This window comes from Aulonocara stuartgranti (genome assembly GCF_965226115.1).
Source record: "Aulonocara stuartgranti genome assembly, chromosome: 7".
NCBI classification, from domain to species: Eukaryota; Metazoa; Chordata; class Actinopteri; order Cichliformes; family Cichlidae; genus Aulonocara; species Aulonocara stuartgranti.
The window spans coordinates 5,428,845-5,446,163 of NC_138945.1; the positions used below are offsets into that span (position 1 = coordinate 5,428,845).

A 17,319-nucleotide genomic window follows, 5' to 3' on the forward strand; every position below is an offset into this window, starting at 1 on the left:
TGGTTGAGTGACACTAATCCTGTGCACCAGCTCAGAGCAGCAGTAAGGAGGGCTGGATTTAAAGGGAGCACAGGATTAAGGCTTTATAAACTCTTATTTAATTATAATAAACAATGACAAAATTGTGCATTTAATTTAGGCTGTTATGAACAAGCCAGTACTAGCACTTTGATAAAAAAAATACTCAACAAGAAAATGGAAGAAGCCGCTTTGATCCATTTTTTTCCAGCTTTGCATGACCTTTTATCTTGGAATTCTTTATTATTATTATTATTTTTTATATATGTTTAACTATAGTGCTGCTATACTACTTTTGATCAAGGTCTATTGCGCACTATCATGGCTCTATTATCTTTATTTATTTATAGTATACAGTAGAGTACACAAGAAGGAGAGCAGGTGGGAAATGGGCTCTTCCAAGGACAGACTCAAACCCAGACCTTTGCTGTGGCCTTTGGATAAATGGGTCGCCTTCTTTTTTTTTCTTTTTTTTGTGTAGTTTCTTGCACACCTTTTCTGTTATGTATCTTTTTTTTTTTTTTTTTTAATGGGTTGCCTTCTTAACCCAGCACCCCACTTTCCCTTTCTGAACCAAACAGGAAAATAATGTGGACATCGACATTGGTTGTGTTGTGCTAGAATCTACTGTATTAAATATTACTTTGAAGCCGCTAATGGACCAGGAGAAGACAGCCCAATTATGCTATTAGCGTAGACCGTATGATAGATGGACATGATTGGTTTCTAAAGCCCTTTTTTTAAAGCCTCAAGTTGGGCATTTCTGCTGTTGCCATGTTTGTTACAAAAAACCCACATGAAACGAAGAAGGGTGAGTCTGACAGGCAACTTATTAACCAATCACTGTGTGTTTTCAAACCACAGATAAGCCTATATTTGGAAACATGGTAAGACCAAGACTAACAAAGCGGTCGTAAGTTTTTATCCACAACAGCCAAAATGACTGTATGACATCATAAATTCAGCAGAGGTCAAGACTGAAACCTGTTTTTTCGTAGATTTCTATATACTGGGAAGACTTTTTGCAGACTGCAACTATCGCCATCTGGTGGCCTGCAGATAGAGGTTTTTAGGCATTTCTGTATTGGCTTAATTTTGTCCTGGAGGCTACCTCCATGTTTTGAGTGAATCTTCCGATCAATACTTTGATGCGATAAAAGGATATAAACAAATCAAGGCAGTAAGATTTTGAAAATACTGGCAGCCATCCTCGTAGATACACCAATGGTATCGATTCCAAAATCCAACTTTGCCTTGTTCTCGATTTATCGCATTCAGAAAGCTTGACCTCTGACCTTGAGGTCAAGGTCGCCGGGATTCGACCTCGTCCAAGGTTTTTAGTAGATGACTTTGAAACTCCTACATCGTTTTGTTCTTGAGTTATTGCATTCGCAAACTTGGGTGATGACAATACACCATCAGCCTATTATGCCTGAGGGGTAAAAATTAATGCTATTGGCTATAATGTTTTTAAGTCTTAAACCATAGGCAAATTTAATTTGGACTGTTAGCCTCCTTGAGCTTAATTTTCCATTGTCTTAAGATCTTTTTAAGGGCCTGTGGAAAAAAAGCCCCTCCCCATTAGTGAAGTGTTTTATTTTTGAAACAGTCTTCGAAGAAGAGAACACAACAGGTAACAGAGGTAACAGGGTGAGACTCAAAGACAGCAAACACATGCAACACTTATGTGCTGGGAGTCATTGGTGAGTTTTGTTTTGTGTTTAAAGAAAGCAAAAGTAGCTTAGTTTCAGTGAGTTCAGATAACATCAAAGTCATAACATCAATTAGTTATCAAGCCAGTAGTGTTGTACTAATGATGGTACTATAAGGATGTGTTCATAATACTTAATTTTACAATTTGAATTCTGAAGTCTCTGTAGTGTCCTGTGTATAAACATCAACATGTTCACTGGCATCTCTGGAGTAGGTAGAAAGTCAAATGTCCATGAAAATTAAATTAAAAAAACAAACACTCATGAACAAATACAATAAACTGCTGCCCATTTATTCCTTTCTGTGCTTCCCTCGCCTCTTCTAAATGTTGTAACTGATGGTGCGTTCACGAGGTGCAGTCGCCCAACGTCGAAGATACTCTAAATCATCTTCAATGTTTTCTTCGTCCGTGTTGACTTTGAGGAAGAAAAAACAAAACAAAACAAAACCCTGAGCAACCTGCGTGAATTTGTAGACACCACAGCAAACCGCAGGAATCATGAAAAAGCTCTCCTGGGAATTCTTACTGGGATGGGAATGTGATCCAGTGGTCAACACTTTGGGACAAAGGACCCCAGCTTCTTCTCCATCCGAATCATTGAAGCTTTCATCCAGATTCTTTTGGAGCTTCTCCAGCTCTTCCATCAGCTCATCCTGAGACAGACAGAGAGAGAGAGACAGCAATAGGCACACAGCAGCTCAGCAAGTGTCAAGAAGTGTCACAGAAGCGGAAAACCTGACTTAAAAATAATAATGATTCAGCAAATCACACTGAGCCACATCAGGCAAATGCCAATAATGTAAGCAGACTCTAGATATCAGACAAACCAAGAATCACTGCAAAAACAAAAGCTCCAAAAAAACATTAAAATCATCCTTACCTCATTAAATTCCACTTCAAATCTCACAGCTGTGTAGAGGCTGTCTAGCAAGTCTTCGGTCACGTCTTGTTCCTCAATAATGTCCTTGATCGGGTCATTGACCTTGGTGATGATTTCTCTGCAAAACCCTGAAGACAGTAGTGGTCAACACATTCATCTATTCGCCTGAAACATCCACAGTTTGACAAAGGAGCTTGCAAAGAAAAGCGTCTGGACTTCTTTAAGTTACTTGAAGACGTTTCACCTCTCATCTGAGAAGCTTCTTCAGTTCTAAGGTCAAATGGTGGAGAGTCCCAAATATAAACCTAGTGGGAGTGACCCCCCACAGAGGGACAAAAGGACCCCCTGATGATCCTCTAATCGCCTGAGCCAAGGTGGAAAACTGGGCGTGGGTCCCAATCAGCCAGAGTTTCGGGTGAGCTCATTGTGAAACCTGGCCCCACCTTCTCATGCGAATTCCTGAGGTCAGATGGCCCAGGATGTGAGTGGGCGTTAAGGCGTCTGGGGAGGGATCTCAAAACTGGATTATAGATGGCAGAGAGTTGGTGTCGTAAACCACCGCCTCTGTTCAAAGATGGTCGCTCACAGTGGACATAGATGGCTTCTTTCACTCCTCTTTCAAACCATCTGTCCTCTCTGTCCAAAATGTGAACATTGGCATCCTCGAAAGAGTGTCCTTTATCCTTAAGATGCAGATGGACTGCTGAGTCTTGTCCTGTGGAGGTGGCTCTTCTGTGTTGTGCCATGCGCTTGTGAAGTGGCTGTTTGGTCTCTCCGATGTAGAGCTCTGGGCATTCCTCGCTGCACTGTACAGCATACACCACATTGTTAAGTCTGTATTTTGGCGTTTTGTCTTTCGGGTGAACCAGTTTTTGTCTGGGGACAAGACTCAGCTGTCCATCTGCATCTTAAGGATAAAGGACACTCTTTCGAGGATGCCAATGTTCACATTTTGGACAGAGAGGACAGATGGTTTGAAAGAGGAGTGAAAGAAGCCATCTATGTCCACTGTGAGCGACCATCTTTGAACAGAGGCGGTGGTTTACAACACCAACTCTCTGCCATCTATAATCCAGTTTTGAGATCCCTCCCCAGACGCCTTAACGCCCACTCACATCCTGGGCCATCTGATCTCAGGAATTCGCATGAGAAGGTGGGGCCAGGTTTCACAATGATCTCACCCGAAACTCTGGCTGATTGGGACCCACACCCAGTTTCACACCTTGGCTCAGGGGATTAGAGGATCATCAGGGGGTCCTTTTGTCCCTCTGTGGAGGGATACTCCCACTAGGTTTATATCTGGGACTCTCCACCATTTGACCTTAGAACTGAAGAAGCTTCTCGGATGAGAGGTGAAACGTCTTCAAGTAACTTAAAGAAGTCCAGACGCTTTTCTTTGCAAGCTCCTTTGACTACGATGACCTGGATGACTGAGAACATTCACAGACATCCACAGTTTGAGTTTGAGGTAAAACACCTTTCCTGACAGGTTTGTGTTATTTTTGTTCATCTTGGCTTTGGGGAAGAAAATAAATCCCTGCACAACCTCCATGAATTCACAGACACCACTGCCAACTGCAAGAATAAAGTCGAAGCTCTCCCAACAAGTCTTACCACGATGGGAAGGCAAAGTAGTGGTCAGCACTTTGGGACAAGGGTTCCCGTCCTCTGCTTCATCCGCCTCAAAGAGGTTTTCGTCCACATTCTTTTCCAGTTTCTCCAGCTCTGCCAGCAGCTCACCCTGAGAAAAAAAACATACAGAGACACAGCAACAGGCACACAACAAGTGACAACTCTGGTACACAGAATCAGTGCAATCGCAGAAGTCTTCAAAAAATTAAGATCATTCTTACCTCATTAAATTCCCCTTCAAAGCCCACAGGTGTGCAGAGGCTCTCTAGCATGCCTCCAGTCTCATCCTCCTCCTCTGCAATATCCTTCATCAGGTCACTCACCTTGTTAATGATTTCTCTGCAACAGCCAGCAGACAGTTTCTTTGTTTTTTTAAATTATCTTAGTACTCAGCATTCAAAGGCCATGACAGACTTCTTTCTCATTCATACATAGCTTTATTTCACACATTCCTGTAGTGTTTCTCCTCACATGTGTTCGTAAATGGCTCTCATGGCTTTTAAAGCGCAGTCAATGTAATTGATGTGTTTCTCGTAGAACTTCTTTCTTCTTAGCGCCTGCAGAGCCGCTGGTAGGAGAGCACGGTGAAACAAAAACAGCACATGAGCAGGAATAGATTTAACTTTGCTTTTTCAGTATTTTTTTAAACAGAAAACCCCCAAAATAGAGACTGTAAAACTGTGAGGTTTAGTTAATAGATGGATCTATGGTTCATAAACATTTTGCTCAAAGAAGTCCTACCATTAATTAATGCTTCAATCTTAAATATGATGAACCTAGCTCTAATAATCAGCTATGTACTACAGACCTTCAAGCTGGCAGTAGTTAAACCATTACTTTAAAAGCCAAACCCAGCAGTCTTAACTAATTATAGGCCAATAGCACAGACACTAACTCTGGATGGCATTACCTTGGCCTCCACTAACACTTTGAGTAATCTTGGAGTCATTTCTGACCAGGATATGTCTTTCAATGCAACACATATGTAGGACTGCTTTCTAACATTTGCACAATATCTCTAACATCCTGCATCCTGATGATGAAAAACTAGTTCATGCATTTATTAATTCTAGGCTGGACTACTGTAATTCAGGATGTTCTAAAAACTCCATGAAAAGCCTTCAGTTGAGCCAAAATGTTGCAGCAAGACAGCAATAGTTCTGACAGGGACTAGAAAGAGTAGAAAGAGTAGAAAGAGTAGAGTATGACTCAAGTATATGTGTTGAGGTATCTGCACAAACATATAATTCATTTGAACCTTTCCAGTACTTTTTTTACTACGTTCATCTTCTTTTACATTACTTTTAACAAGTCAAAATAAATGTATAACCAGTTTTAGTTCTTGTTTCATAGTTGTGTGGCTAACGATAGTTAGTTTAATACCTAGCTAATTAGCTTTTAGCTAGCTAAGACTGATGTTTTATTGCTTGCCTACCCGTTTCTTTTCTTTCTTTATTTAAAGAAATATATTTTTCTGTAAAATAGCTCACCTCTTCTGTTTATTGTGCTGTTTTTCTTGGCAAAAAACTCTAGGTGGTCAATTTTCTTCTTCATAAATTCTTTCTTCTTCACCAGCAGCTCTCCTCTGGCTGGAAGCTTCTCCATCCACTCATTAACACAGGGCTCCTTCTCCACCTTTTCCCGCTATTGAAATCAAACAGAGATGTGCCTGTGAGCTTGACAGACGTGCAAAACAGCTTCAGGCTTTGACTCTGCAGTTCTTCGTGTCTTGATTATCTGCAATTTGAAACTGTAGTCAACTGAGTCCTTATGTACCAAGTTGGAGACCTCTTTCAAAAGAAAACACATCCCTGTGCTGCAGAAACAGGTGATCACCATTGAATATCACTGTAGAAAAATATAAAGAAAATTAGGGGTGATACAATACATAATTATCATTAGTTTTCTCAGTTATTTTTATCTTTTAATTTCAAATGTTCATCTTTGACTTTGAGTTTAGCCACCATTTGTCTGCTATTTATTTATTAATTTTTTATTTATCGACTTCTAGATAGCTATTTCACCTATCCATAACTTGTTAGGAAAACTGATTTCCAGTGTAGATCACCTATTTACCTATTTCAACTGTATTTTAAATTTCTTTTAGCTTTGTATCCACTACCTTAAACTATTTGTTTTGTTGTTGTTTATTGGAGAGAATACATTTGATAAAACATATAACCATATACTTTTGAAATATGCAGATAGACAGATAGATTGTAGATAGATTTTGTTCTTTGAAATTGGTTCTTTGCTAAGTTATCTGATATGTGACAACAATGATTCATCTCTTGAGTCAGGTGCATTTTTATGACTGAATGACTCACAGGTCAGTGTTAATATATTTTTATGTATATTATATAAAAATATATAAAATATATAATATGAAGATCTTCAGGTACAAGAACTGAAGTGAAAATGAGTGAAAAAGCAGAAAAGAAATGTAGAGAAACGAAGTGTGGCTAAAAACCTTTGCTCTATGCTATGCAGTTTGCTGTATCTAGTTATGATAATAGGTGGCAGCATTTCACTTGAGGCAAGATGCCACCTTCGAAGAATGGGCGAGGAAGGAGAAGAAGAAGAAGAATTCGAATCACGTGACTACTGTTGAACCAGGAAGATCCACGGTGTTACCAAAACAACTCAGGACTACCTTGTAGAGGCGCTACAAAGAACTTCTTAGTCGTCTCCTGGTATCATCTTCACTTGGACATGGATGGTATGTCGTGTGTTAACTTCTGAATTGTCTGTCTGAGTAGCCTTTGGTTCTTTATTTTAGCCAAAGCGACAGACTACGTTAGATAGCTAAAATTAGCGCTTTAGCTTGGGTGTGTGGTTAGCCGGGTTAGCTGTCTGACCTGTTTTTTGTTGGGGTTTTTTCCGTTTATCACATTTGACGTCCACTGAGTTTACGGACTCATTATTAAAAGGGCCTTTGGTTTTATTGGGCTGTGCCAGAGTCTTTTCTTAGCAGTGACTTCTACAGTAGGAATGTGATACAGCAGCCAGAATTTGATTGGAACAACTTTGACAGACGGAGACACATTTCATCGTTCTCCCCCGGTCCTGTTAGATACAAGTCATCGCTATAAAAGTTTAAAAAAACAAAAACAAAAGAGCTTCCTCTTGCCTGCTTAAACGCTCAAGATGTGTTTCTTTAACTTATATTTATGCATGTACCTGTTCTTACAGATATAAATATAACTCAGACATTTGGTTCAGTTGGCTTGATTTGGGAAAAAATGAACTTAAAATAAATATATAAATGTATTTCCGGTATCTACAACCGTCCGCTGTTTTCTACATTATCATTGTTGTTAAAGTAGACTTGTTATACTTGATACTTACTATACTTACTATGATTTATTATGTGACATCGGTTAAATAAAACTGCAGGCTGTTCTCGATGACATCATACAGATCCAAAGGTCGGAAAAAAAAAACCTGCCTGAATTTGAGTGTTTAATTAAAGCAATATGAAGCCTGAGCTTTTGGTTCATAGTGTGTAGCTGGACATATACTTACACTTATTTAAAACTTTGATCTTGTTTAATGTGAACTTTTGATAATTTATATAATATATGATAAGCACAATACCTATTGTGGTGCTAAGCCAGAGACAGAAACTGCCCAACGTGATCGTTCTAAATAGCTCACTGAATTCGAGTGCGTACTTTAACACAATGCCAGTTTGTGAAATTTCTTCTCTCTTAGATATTCCACGATCTGCTTGAAGTGGTATTTTTGTAAAATTGGAGTTTAGGAATCACAACCACTCAGTGGCAGACCACATAAATAATGGGTTTGCAGAGGGCTGTGGCCCATTGATGTAAAAGTCGTCAACGCTCTGCTAACTAAATAACTATCTCCAGTGTCCCTCTGGCATTAACATTAGCACATAAACTGTTTTGGGAACTGCATGGTATGGGGTTCAATGGCAAGCAGCTCCTGTAGATGTAATGTGTAGTAAGGTGCCCAGCACGTTTGTCCATATAGTCTATGTGACAGTTTATGTTATATACACTCCAAATGTCTGACTCTGTCTCTCACCATCTCTTCACAGAAACACTCTTTCAGTTAAAGGTATGTTCCAGTGAAAATCTTAAACCTATATCAGACAACAGATAACTTAAAGTGGGATATTTATTAATGTATTCACATTTTTTCTCTGTGGATCACAGTTCACTTCCAAGCAGCTGGAGAGGCTGGCCAAGAAGGCAGAGAAGGATTCTGAAAAAGAGCAGGCAAAGGTCAAGAAGGTAAGCAGGCCAATTAGCTGGGGTGACGTAAGGGCCAAACGGTCCCACAGTACACTGTATACATCTTTCTTGCTCCACACATGTCATCATTCTAATACAGACAAAATGAAATGTCTGTATGTCTGCTCTTTACTTTTATTGGCATCCGTTTACTAGTTCTAAGTCATCATAAGGTGCTTTATTGTATTGTAAAGTAAACCCTGTACAGTATTAGAGGGAGAACCCCAGCAGTCAGATTATTGCCTGTGAGCACCACTTGGTAAGGGTGGTGATGAAGAACTCCCTTTCAATAGCAAGTGACTTCCTGCAGACAACAATGTCAGTGTAAGTGGAAATTTGGATAGCACAGACAAAACAAACAGGAGCCTGTTTTAATGTTAGATTTGAAGTACAATAATCGGAAACACCATCTCTTCGTCATCAGCTCTAAGTTTAGCAGATGTGAGCAATGTAAAACATCCAGTCTGTTATCATCAACATTAAGGGAGCCTATCTGCATTTTTCTGCTTTCTTTTTTTGACATGATATGAGGTAATGCTTGTGACGTAATGCTTTGTGCTTTGTGATCTGTGCAGTTGTGCAGTAGCGTCTGCTAATAAGCTTTGGGTGTGGCTGTGTGTTGTAGTAAATGGAAGATGATGAGTCAGTGAGTAGAAAGACTACTCCATGGAGGAGATTTTTTTTTAAAATTTATTTTAACTGGACATCATTAGCACTTAACAAAAATGCAAATGATCCAGAAAATACTCACCAAGCTCTTTTTAGCAACCTGTGTACAGCGGCCTATTCATGCAGCAAATATCCAGCGACTTTTCATGCAATAAATAAAAATCTTCTGGTAAAGAATCAGCGCTTTAGTTAGTGTTTGCATCAAATGTGTGAGTTAAGAACTATGTGATCACTCACTTTTAGTGTCAGATGCACTGATTTGTGTGTTTCTAAACTCGTTACTCTCCTAGATTTTTACCACAATGTTTGTGAGAACTTACTCAAAATCAATGAATTTAATATCAATTTCTGCACAAGTGAAATCCTCACTAATTACTGAAGACAGAGACCAAGTTATTTGCTGCCATTTCCAGTGGTTCAATTTAAGTGAAACTGCTTTGATTGATGGGTGACCCAGCAAAAGGAACTGTAGTTCGTAGCCTTTTGCTCAGGTGGTAAAACAGCTGGCAGACAGTGATGACAGGGTCCAATAAAAAGTATGAAAGTATAAAAAGCTTTGTTTTTTTTGGTTTTTTTTACCTTTTTGAAATATTTATTAGTAATTTTATTTTGTGACTCAGTATTGAGGCCATTATTATTAAAGCAATAACTGAAAATGTGAAGTGAGTTTAACTATAGACCTAAAGACAAGACTCAAGGGAAAAAAATAAAAAGTAAACATATTGTAGGTTCTTCTGATTATTAGTCAATGTAAATACATGCAGTTAATAAATATAAATACAAATGATATTGAACTGAATAAAATAACATTCAACACTTACTAACTACTACTAACTACCTGACCTAATGAGTACTTTTTACTCCCTAACAACACCCCTAATCTAATAACAATCCAACAAAAAGAAACCTCCGACTCAGTCAAGAAAACTCAGTGAAATTAAACTGAAACTGGAAAAAACAGAAACACAATCTTACAATTCAGTGATCGTGGTGTAGTTATGCTGATCATTTTACCAGTCTGCTGACACGTGGAGTGGCACACATGAACCAGCAGGTGGCAGTACAACACTAGCTCAGCTAGTTTTAGGTATTGGGCAGGTCTGTCCCAATTAGAATGTATGTTTGCCGTAGAGAATACAGAAGTGCTATTCAAACGCATTCTCGAGCAACGGGGTTCTGACATGACAAAGCTTTTATTATCTGAAACGTCAGAAATATTTCACTGTTCAGTCATGACAGGTTTCCCTCCTGCTTTGCTTTGTTGAAAAGCTGACATGCATTTGAAATGAGGAAAGATGGAAGTTTGCTCTTTGATGCTGCTGCTGTTTCCTGTTACCACTGCTGAAAGAAATATGATTATTGCCAACTTCATGCAATCTGTTCTGCTGTAAATTATTTGTGTTTTAAATGAGGTGGATCACGTGTAAGGTTGGGTCACTCTAATCACAACAGAGATGGTTGCTGTTTATTATACATTTCATAATTATACAACCAGGATCACAGTAACATCATAAACATTTGGACTTTTAACAGACATTGGTGTGAATTGAGCACATTCCAAAGAAAAACAAATGCTAATTTATTGAGTTGTTAGTTATGGTGTATGAGGAAGAACACAGGAATACACAGTAAAGATGCAAGGTTATTGCTGATTATGTCTTTGATATTATTGAACCTGCAGCGTCTATGCTGTGCTAACACTGAGCCAAACTTGCAAAGCTAAGTATATTTTTAGTAAACAATTGTTTAGTTACATTTATGGCTGTAATTCCTGTAATTGTTCTAGTTCATTTGTCGCTTGTATGTGGAGTGTCTACAGTAAAATTTACCTAGTGATGTTCTGTGTATCAGTCCTAGGATGTATCCACCCTGTCTGTGCACATAAACAAAGGATTATTCTGAAGCTGAAAAGTGTTAACAGCATCTTTGTCTCATCAACAGGCTTTGCAACAGAAAAATGTGGAATGTGCCAGAGTTTACGCGGAGAATGCCATCAGGAAAAAGAACGAAGGCCTTAACTGGCTGCGCATGGCGTCTCGAGTCGATGCCGTGGCCTCTAAAGTCCAGACCGCTGTTACCATGAAAGGCGTAAGTTAGTGTTCAGTCAGCTCAACAGTTTGAATCAAAGACATATTTTTCTATGTTGAAATGAAAGATTCTAAATCAACTATTTTCATATCACAAAGTGTGTATGAGACGTATGTTACAAATGCCTTTTCTTTACTTTCCAACAGGTGACCAAAAGCATGGGTCAGGTCACCAAGGCGCTGGACAAAGCTCTGAACTCCATGGATCTCCAGAAGGTCTCTGCAGTCATGGATAAGTTTGAAAGCCAAGTCCAGAACCTCGATGTCCACACCTCAGTGAGTGCCTTCACTCTTTGTTTGTAGAGCACTTTTTCATGCTTTTTAAAATTCCACAGTAGCACTAGAGGATGTAATAAGTCAAACCCAGCTTTGCACTCTCTGACCTCACATTCCCTTTGTTCTCTCCTCACCTCTTTTTTTTGTGCACCAGGTCATGGAGGATTCCATGAGCTCAGCAATGACGCTGACCACGCCTCAGGAGCAGGTGGATGACCTGATCCACCAAATAGCAGAACAGAACGGCCTGGAGGTGATGGACCAGCTCAACCAGCTGCCTGCCGGGGCTACCTCAGTGGGCGCAGAGAGCTCACGGAGCCAGGATAAGGAGGACCAGCTGTCTCGACGGTAGGAACCAGATTCTATAAGTTAAACATGTCCCCAGTAGCTATGGCTCTATGTACAAACCTCAAACAATTATCTGTTTAAATACCAAAAAACACCACAGCAATGACTGCTTATTAAATGTAAACAACACACACGGTGCAAATATCTTTTTGCAGTATTTCCTCTGCACTGTGATAGCACCATTTTAGCTCTTTTTATATTCTGTGACAAAATGGTGTCAGTCATCTGCAGACAGGTAGCTGGGCTGCCAGTTTCTCCTAACCCATGCATCCTCCCATTAACCCACACACCTGATGCGTCTGGAACAAATCGTAGCATTATACAACAAATTAGAACCATATTTGTGCAGGAGCTGGGTATGGAGCTGTGCAACACCTGTTTGAGTCTGGCGTAAATTAAAAAAAGACATTACATGTGTCTTATTTCAGCCCCTGCAGCTGTGTTATAACTTCTGATAAGAAGAAACTTCAAAGTGTCCTCCGCGTTTCCCTTACTCACTGAATCCTCCCCCTCCTCACCTGGTTTTCATACTCTGGCAAAAACTTAATAAGTTACACACAATCCCGCGCTTCTGTGTTGACAACAGAGCACGAGATCAGGAAATCAGATTACTCCACAAGTCCCTGCCCCCACACTGAACACTGCTGTTGCGGTTGCAAAGTCATGAGGGAACAAGAAAGGCACAGTATGTTCAGTTCAGATATGACTCATCAGAATAATCAAATCAGCTTTTGAAAGAAAATGGAATTCTGCTTTAAAGCTTCCAAGTGTAGAAAATTGTTGTCTCCTTGTTTTTAGTACTAGTTAGTTACTTAGTCATTACTGTAGGTCTGCAGATGGGCGATAATGTGGGCTGAAAAGTAAAAAAACAAGCAGATTTTTCTATTAAATGAACCAAAAGTGACCAGTAGTTGAACAGAGCAAGCAATTCAACATCGCTTCAACCTTTTAGATTGCATCTTTTTCTTTTTGTATAGGAGTTAACTATCTCCCAGCCCAGTAAACGCTGCATAAAATAATTTGTTGACTTGAGTTTAAATGATTTCTCTGCGTGCTGTTGTGGCAGTCCTTGTATCTGACATCAAGTTATTCCGAGACAGCATGATTAGGACACAACAGGAATAGTTTCACACACCAGCCAGGCATTAAGTAGGTGTTATAAACATATAAAGGTGTTGCTGTCGTCCTGTGAGCGACAGGTTTCTGGCAGGAAAACGTGCAGCCAGGATGAAACACTGTTTGTGCATCTTGTTAGTGAGAGTTGATTTAATGTTTGATTGTGGTATCATCCAAGTAATTGTTTCTGGAAAAAAAATTAAGTCTTTTACAAGTGCTAACGCTCATTTTATCAGCTTTAACACAACGTTAGGTTTGATTTTCTAAGAAAAAATCATAAATTTCCAGAATTTAAGGTCAATTTTAAAGAAAATGTTTTCTGATGTTAGAAAACTTTGTCACACCACTTCATAAACAAGGAACCGCACACGAACATAACAATGAGAAGATGAAACTGTAATAATAAAAACACAATCTTTATCATTTCTTTACAAGTGTGTAACTTCTCATGTTTTATTCCTGGTCAATATTTATTTTGTATGCAACCATTATTTTAACCACTTATCCAGTTCTGCATTGCCCACCAGCCCATCACATTGCACGCACAGCCATTCACTTTAATATTCAGGATCCTGTGACCTGAACATCATCATCTCCACACAGAGAGGCCTCAACTGACGGGTCAATTCACACCCAGAACCTTCCTCCATGCTGTACTGTGCAAATCATAAAAGCACACCTGGCGGTGGTTACACGAGTTACTGCAGGCACCTGTTGGACGCAGCTAATTGTTTCACTCTCTGTTTGTTCACAGCAGAAGTCTCAGAACTTTCTGACTGGATATGATAAAAAGTATGCTGGGAAACGTTTGCCAAGCAGAACTGATATTTAAAGGTGTTACGGTGAAATAATGAGTGACCTGCAATGCACAATGAAAATAATTGTGCATTCCAGCATTACTTATAGTATATCTGTAGGTTTTTCCCTGTCAATGGTGCGAGCGCTGAAACACTGACAGGGAAACATGTTTTTAAGGCTTCTATATGTTACAAAGACCTTTAACTTTCCTCATATTTTTCTTCCAGGTTGGCGGCTCTACGGAACTAAAAGCTGCTGCAGGAGAGGCGACGGGGCTGCGTGGAAACAGACAACTTCAAAGATGGCGGCAACGAGAGCTGTGTGTGTTTCTATTGAACTGTTCCTACTGGGAGGACTTAATGAGCCTATTGATTTACCAACCTTCCCCCGTCTGCTCTATAAATAAGTACACACAAACACACAGCAGAAGAAGCAGCACCTGAGAAGGCACGGGCGTCTCTCTCTGGCTCACCTTCCCTTTTCGATCCATCTTCCTCTGTTATTCCCCGCTGGAATCTCATTTTACCTTCACCCTTCTTCCTTCCCCTTTTCATCCCCTTTGTCGAATCACGGGCTTTCAGGTTGAAGATTTATAAAAAAAACAAAAACACCTTTTACAAAATGATGAGTTTTAAAGAGTAGTTGTATTGATTATATGGGGGTTGGGTGGGGGTCAGAAAGGGTTTAAATTCTTTGGAAGTGATAGGAAAGGAAATATCAGTTGACAATAGACTTTGGAAACACTACCCCACTGAACTCCTTCCTTTGTCAGATTTTCCAATCTTCATTTGTGTAACACTGCAAACAACAAAGGACAATCTTTGTTTCAGGGTGATATTTTCCTATTTTATTTTTATTCAGGATTTATTTTGGATTGTTTCTCATGCCTGTATTCAGACTTTTTTTGCTTTGAACGCCTTATTTGGAATGCAGATGCTTGCATAGGTGCTTCTCCGCCAGTGCCTGATGGACAGTCTGTTGTTTAGAAGGCGAGAGAGGAATTTTCCGTTGCTCTTCCTGCCAGCAGAGCCTGAGATTCTTTTGTCCTGTTCCAGCCAACTTCTACGCTGTCTGTGAACAGCAGGGCCTCAGGTTTACATTTATTATCTGCGTCTCTGTAGCCAGATCTCTTTTGTGGTTTTTAAGGCTGAGCTTTTGATTTTTAGTGGCATTGAGATATTTTCGTACGCTTCTGTATTTCAAAATAACACGATCGTCCCCCATCTGTCTCCGTTCCACCCTGAATGGTTTCAGGAGAGTAGTCACATCAGATGTGCAGGCATGTGATGAACTCCTAATTTGCCTTGCAAACCACACATTTGCTTTTTGGTTACGCAGGAAATGAACTGGAGGAGGGTTTAGATTAGGAGCCGTTTTAAAATAAAATGTACAACAGCGTCAGAATGTGTTAACAAGATATCAGGAGACTGCTTCCCATTTTTTGTTTTGAACGCTCGTAGCTCAGCGTTGACTTGTTGAGGGCTTTGGCTTGTTTTGGTGTTTTCTTCTTTGAGTGTAGACATCACGCGGGCGAACTGGAAGAAGCAAGACCTCCACCTATAACAGAGAAGCTTCACCCTCGGTATAATGTTTTCAGTTTCTTCTCCATTTTAACAGGAGGGTTTATTTATACTCTGGTTCCTCATACTCTGCAGCACTTTTGTTTTGTATATTTATCTTGTGAAAATAAAGTCATACCCTATTACGCCGACCCATGCTTGTTGTTTGTGGTTTGTGGTGATGCGTTAGCATGAAGGTCAGAGGTTTCTTTCCACTGCACAAACTTTACTCATCTGCCTGCTTATCGAGGGACATACTTTGAACCTCAAAGTTGATTGTGAAAATGTTTATCATTCTGTGTCAGCGCACCAAACTGCAAAATTGGGAACTGTAGTGATGAGGGCATGACGTCAGCATTACTCAAGTCTTCTCTTCCAAACGCAGCCACTGATAAAGGTTTGCTGCGTGCCGACGTGTAAAAACCAACAGTGAAACGGCAGCTATGTCCCTCTTTTATGTGGTGTCTGCGGTTTAAAAAAATAAAGAAGATATGTTTTCATATATTTATTTTTAACTTAAAGAAAATTATTCCAAAATCATGAGCATGCCTAGTCTGTAATGAAGCAAAAATACTGAATTTCTAGTGAGATGTGTGAAAACCTTTTCACAAGGCACTGAGGATTTAAGGAGCTTGGAAAGAAAAGCGACTGGACTTGTTTAAGTTTCTGGAGGACGTTTCACCTGTCATCTGAGAAGCTTTTTAAGTTCTAGGATCAAATTGATCAAATACAATCCTAGGTATTTAAACACAAGTGGGAGTTGTCCCGTTTGAGGGTTGTTGACCTATTATTGATCGTGAGCCAAGGTGTGAAAGGGGGTGTTGGTCATTAGCAGCAGAGGTTTCGTGTGAAACCATTGTGAGATTTTGCCTCACCCTGTGACCTATAAAGCTCAACTGAGGCAAGTTGTGAGTGGGCGTTAAGGCCTCTGGGAAGGGATCTTAAAACGGGATTATAGATGGCAGACCGTTTATGTTGTAAGCCCCGCCCTCTGTTCAAAGATGGTCGTTCACAATGTACATAGATGGCTTCTTTCATTCCTCTTTCAAACATTTGTCTTCTTGGTCCAAAATGTGAGCATTGGCATCCTTGAAAGAGTGACCTTTGACCTTTAGGTGCAGATGTACAGCTGTTGTTGGCTCTGCAGTACACTGGGATGTTGTGCTTGGTGAAGAATCACCTGAGTTTCTCTGATAAACCTACATAAAGGATGACAGTGTTGTTTTGTTTGAATTCAATTCAATTTTATTTATATAGCACCAAATCACAACAAAAGTCGCCTCAAGGCGCTTCATAGGTACAGAGAAAAACCCAACAATCATATGACCCCCTATGAGCAAGCACTTTGGTGACAGTGGGAAGGAAAAACTCCCTTTTAACAGGAAGAAACCTCCGGCAGAACCAGGCTCAGGGAGGGGCGGGGCCATCTGCTGTGACCGGTTGGGGTGAGAGAAGGAAAACAGGATAAAGACATGCTGTGGAAGAGAGACAGAGGTTAATAACAGATATGATTAAATGCAGAGAGGTCTATTAACACATTATGATTCTCCCTGGTTGGTGTCTGATCTTCTGTACAGTGATGAAAGCCCAGTTAGGATAACTACGTGTTTTAAGAGCTTTCTTTACATGTGCGTGTTCCTTTTCTTTCTCTTTCGGGAACACTTTCTTCCCGGTCAAACAGTAGGTACTGGGCTGTGTGTGTGGGCTCCTGATAAACTTCAGTGTTGAGGTTTCATTCTCCTCACTGCACACAGCACAGTCCAGAAATTTCAAACTATTACCTTTTGTATCCTCCCTGGTTAAAGTTTCTACTTCTTGGGTTTGGATTTTGACCCAGGTGTCATTCATGTATCTGTGACAGTAGCTGGGTGCTGTCACTTTGAAAGATTCAAGAGCCTTACTTTCCATTTCCTCCATGTAAAGGTTGGCTACAATATGCAACACCGGGAGGCCCGTGGCACAT

At 40.0% G+C, this 17,319-nt stretch overlaps 2 protein-coding genes across 2 annotated transcripts; one reads left to right on the forward strand and one right to left on the reverse strand.

Annotated features, from left to right (window-relative positions):
• Positions 1-1,598: 1,598 nt before the first annotated feature.
• LOC309709513 (charged multivesicular body protein 4b-like) lies at positions 1,599-6,098 on the reverse strand. Its single transcript, XM_082538133.1, has 8 exons — positions 6,021-6,098; positions 5,735-5,888; positions 4,716-4,812; positions 4,466-4,583; positions 4,227-4,353; positions 2,613-2,740; positions 2,259-2,385; positions 1,599-2,147 (listed from the first exon to the last, which is right to left on the reverse strand). The coding sequence occupies exons 1-8, from the start codon at positions 6,081-6,083 to the stop codon at positions 2,053-2,055; spliced, it is 909 nt and encodes a 302-aa protein (XP_082394259.1). The 5' UTR covers positions 6,084-6,098; the 3' UTR covers positions 1,599-2,052.
• Positions 6,099-6,825: 727 nt separating this feature from the next.
• Positions 6,826-15,508, forward strand: chmp1a (charged multivesicular body protein 1A). The gene is made up of 7 exons (XM_082538134.1): positions 6,826-6,963; positions 8,308-8,327; positions 8,426-8,503; positions 11,114-11,260; positions 11,407-11,535; positions 11,690-11,883; positions 14,025-15,508. The coding sequence occupies exons 1-7, from the start codon at positions 6,957-6,959 to the stop codon at positions 14,044-14,046; spliced, it is 597 nt and encodes a 198-aa protein (XP_082394260.1). The 5' UTR covers positions 6,826-6,956; the 3' UTR covers positions 14,047-15,508.
• The last annotated feature ends 1,811 nt before the right edge of the window (positions 15,509-17,319 follow it).

What these genes read in the sequence shown, in the direction of transcription:
- LOC309709513 (XM_082538133.1), bottom strand. Translation starts at nt 6,083, where the DNA reads ATGGTGATCACCTGTTTCTGCAGCACAGGGATGTGTTTTCTTTTGAAA. An exon ending in TGAAAGAGGTCTCCAACTTG is followed by an intron (nt 5,889 to 6,020) that starts GTACATAAGGAC and finishes TGATTTCAATAG; the next exon opens with CGGGAAAAGGTGGAGAAGGA. An exon ending in TTGAAGGGGAATTTAATGAG is followed by an intron (nt 4,354 to 4,465) that starts GTAAGAATGATC and finishes TTTTTTTCTCAG; the next exon opens with GGTGAGCTGCTGGCAGAGCT.
- chmp1a (XM_082538134.1), top strand. An exon ending in AAACACTCTTTCAGTTAAAG is followed by an intron (nt 8,328 to 8,425) that starts GTATGTTCCAGT and finishes TGTGGATCACAG; the next exon opens with TTCACTTCCAAGCAGCTGGA. An exon ending in ACCTCGATGTCCACACCTCA is followed by an intron (nt 11,536 to 11,689) that starts GTGAGTGCCTTC and finishes TTTGTGCACCAG; the next exon opens with GTCATGGAGGATTCCATGAG.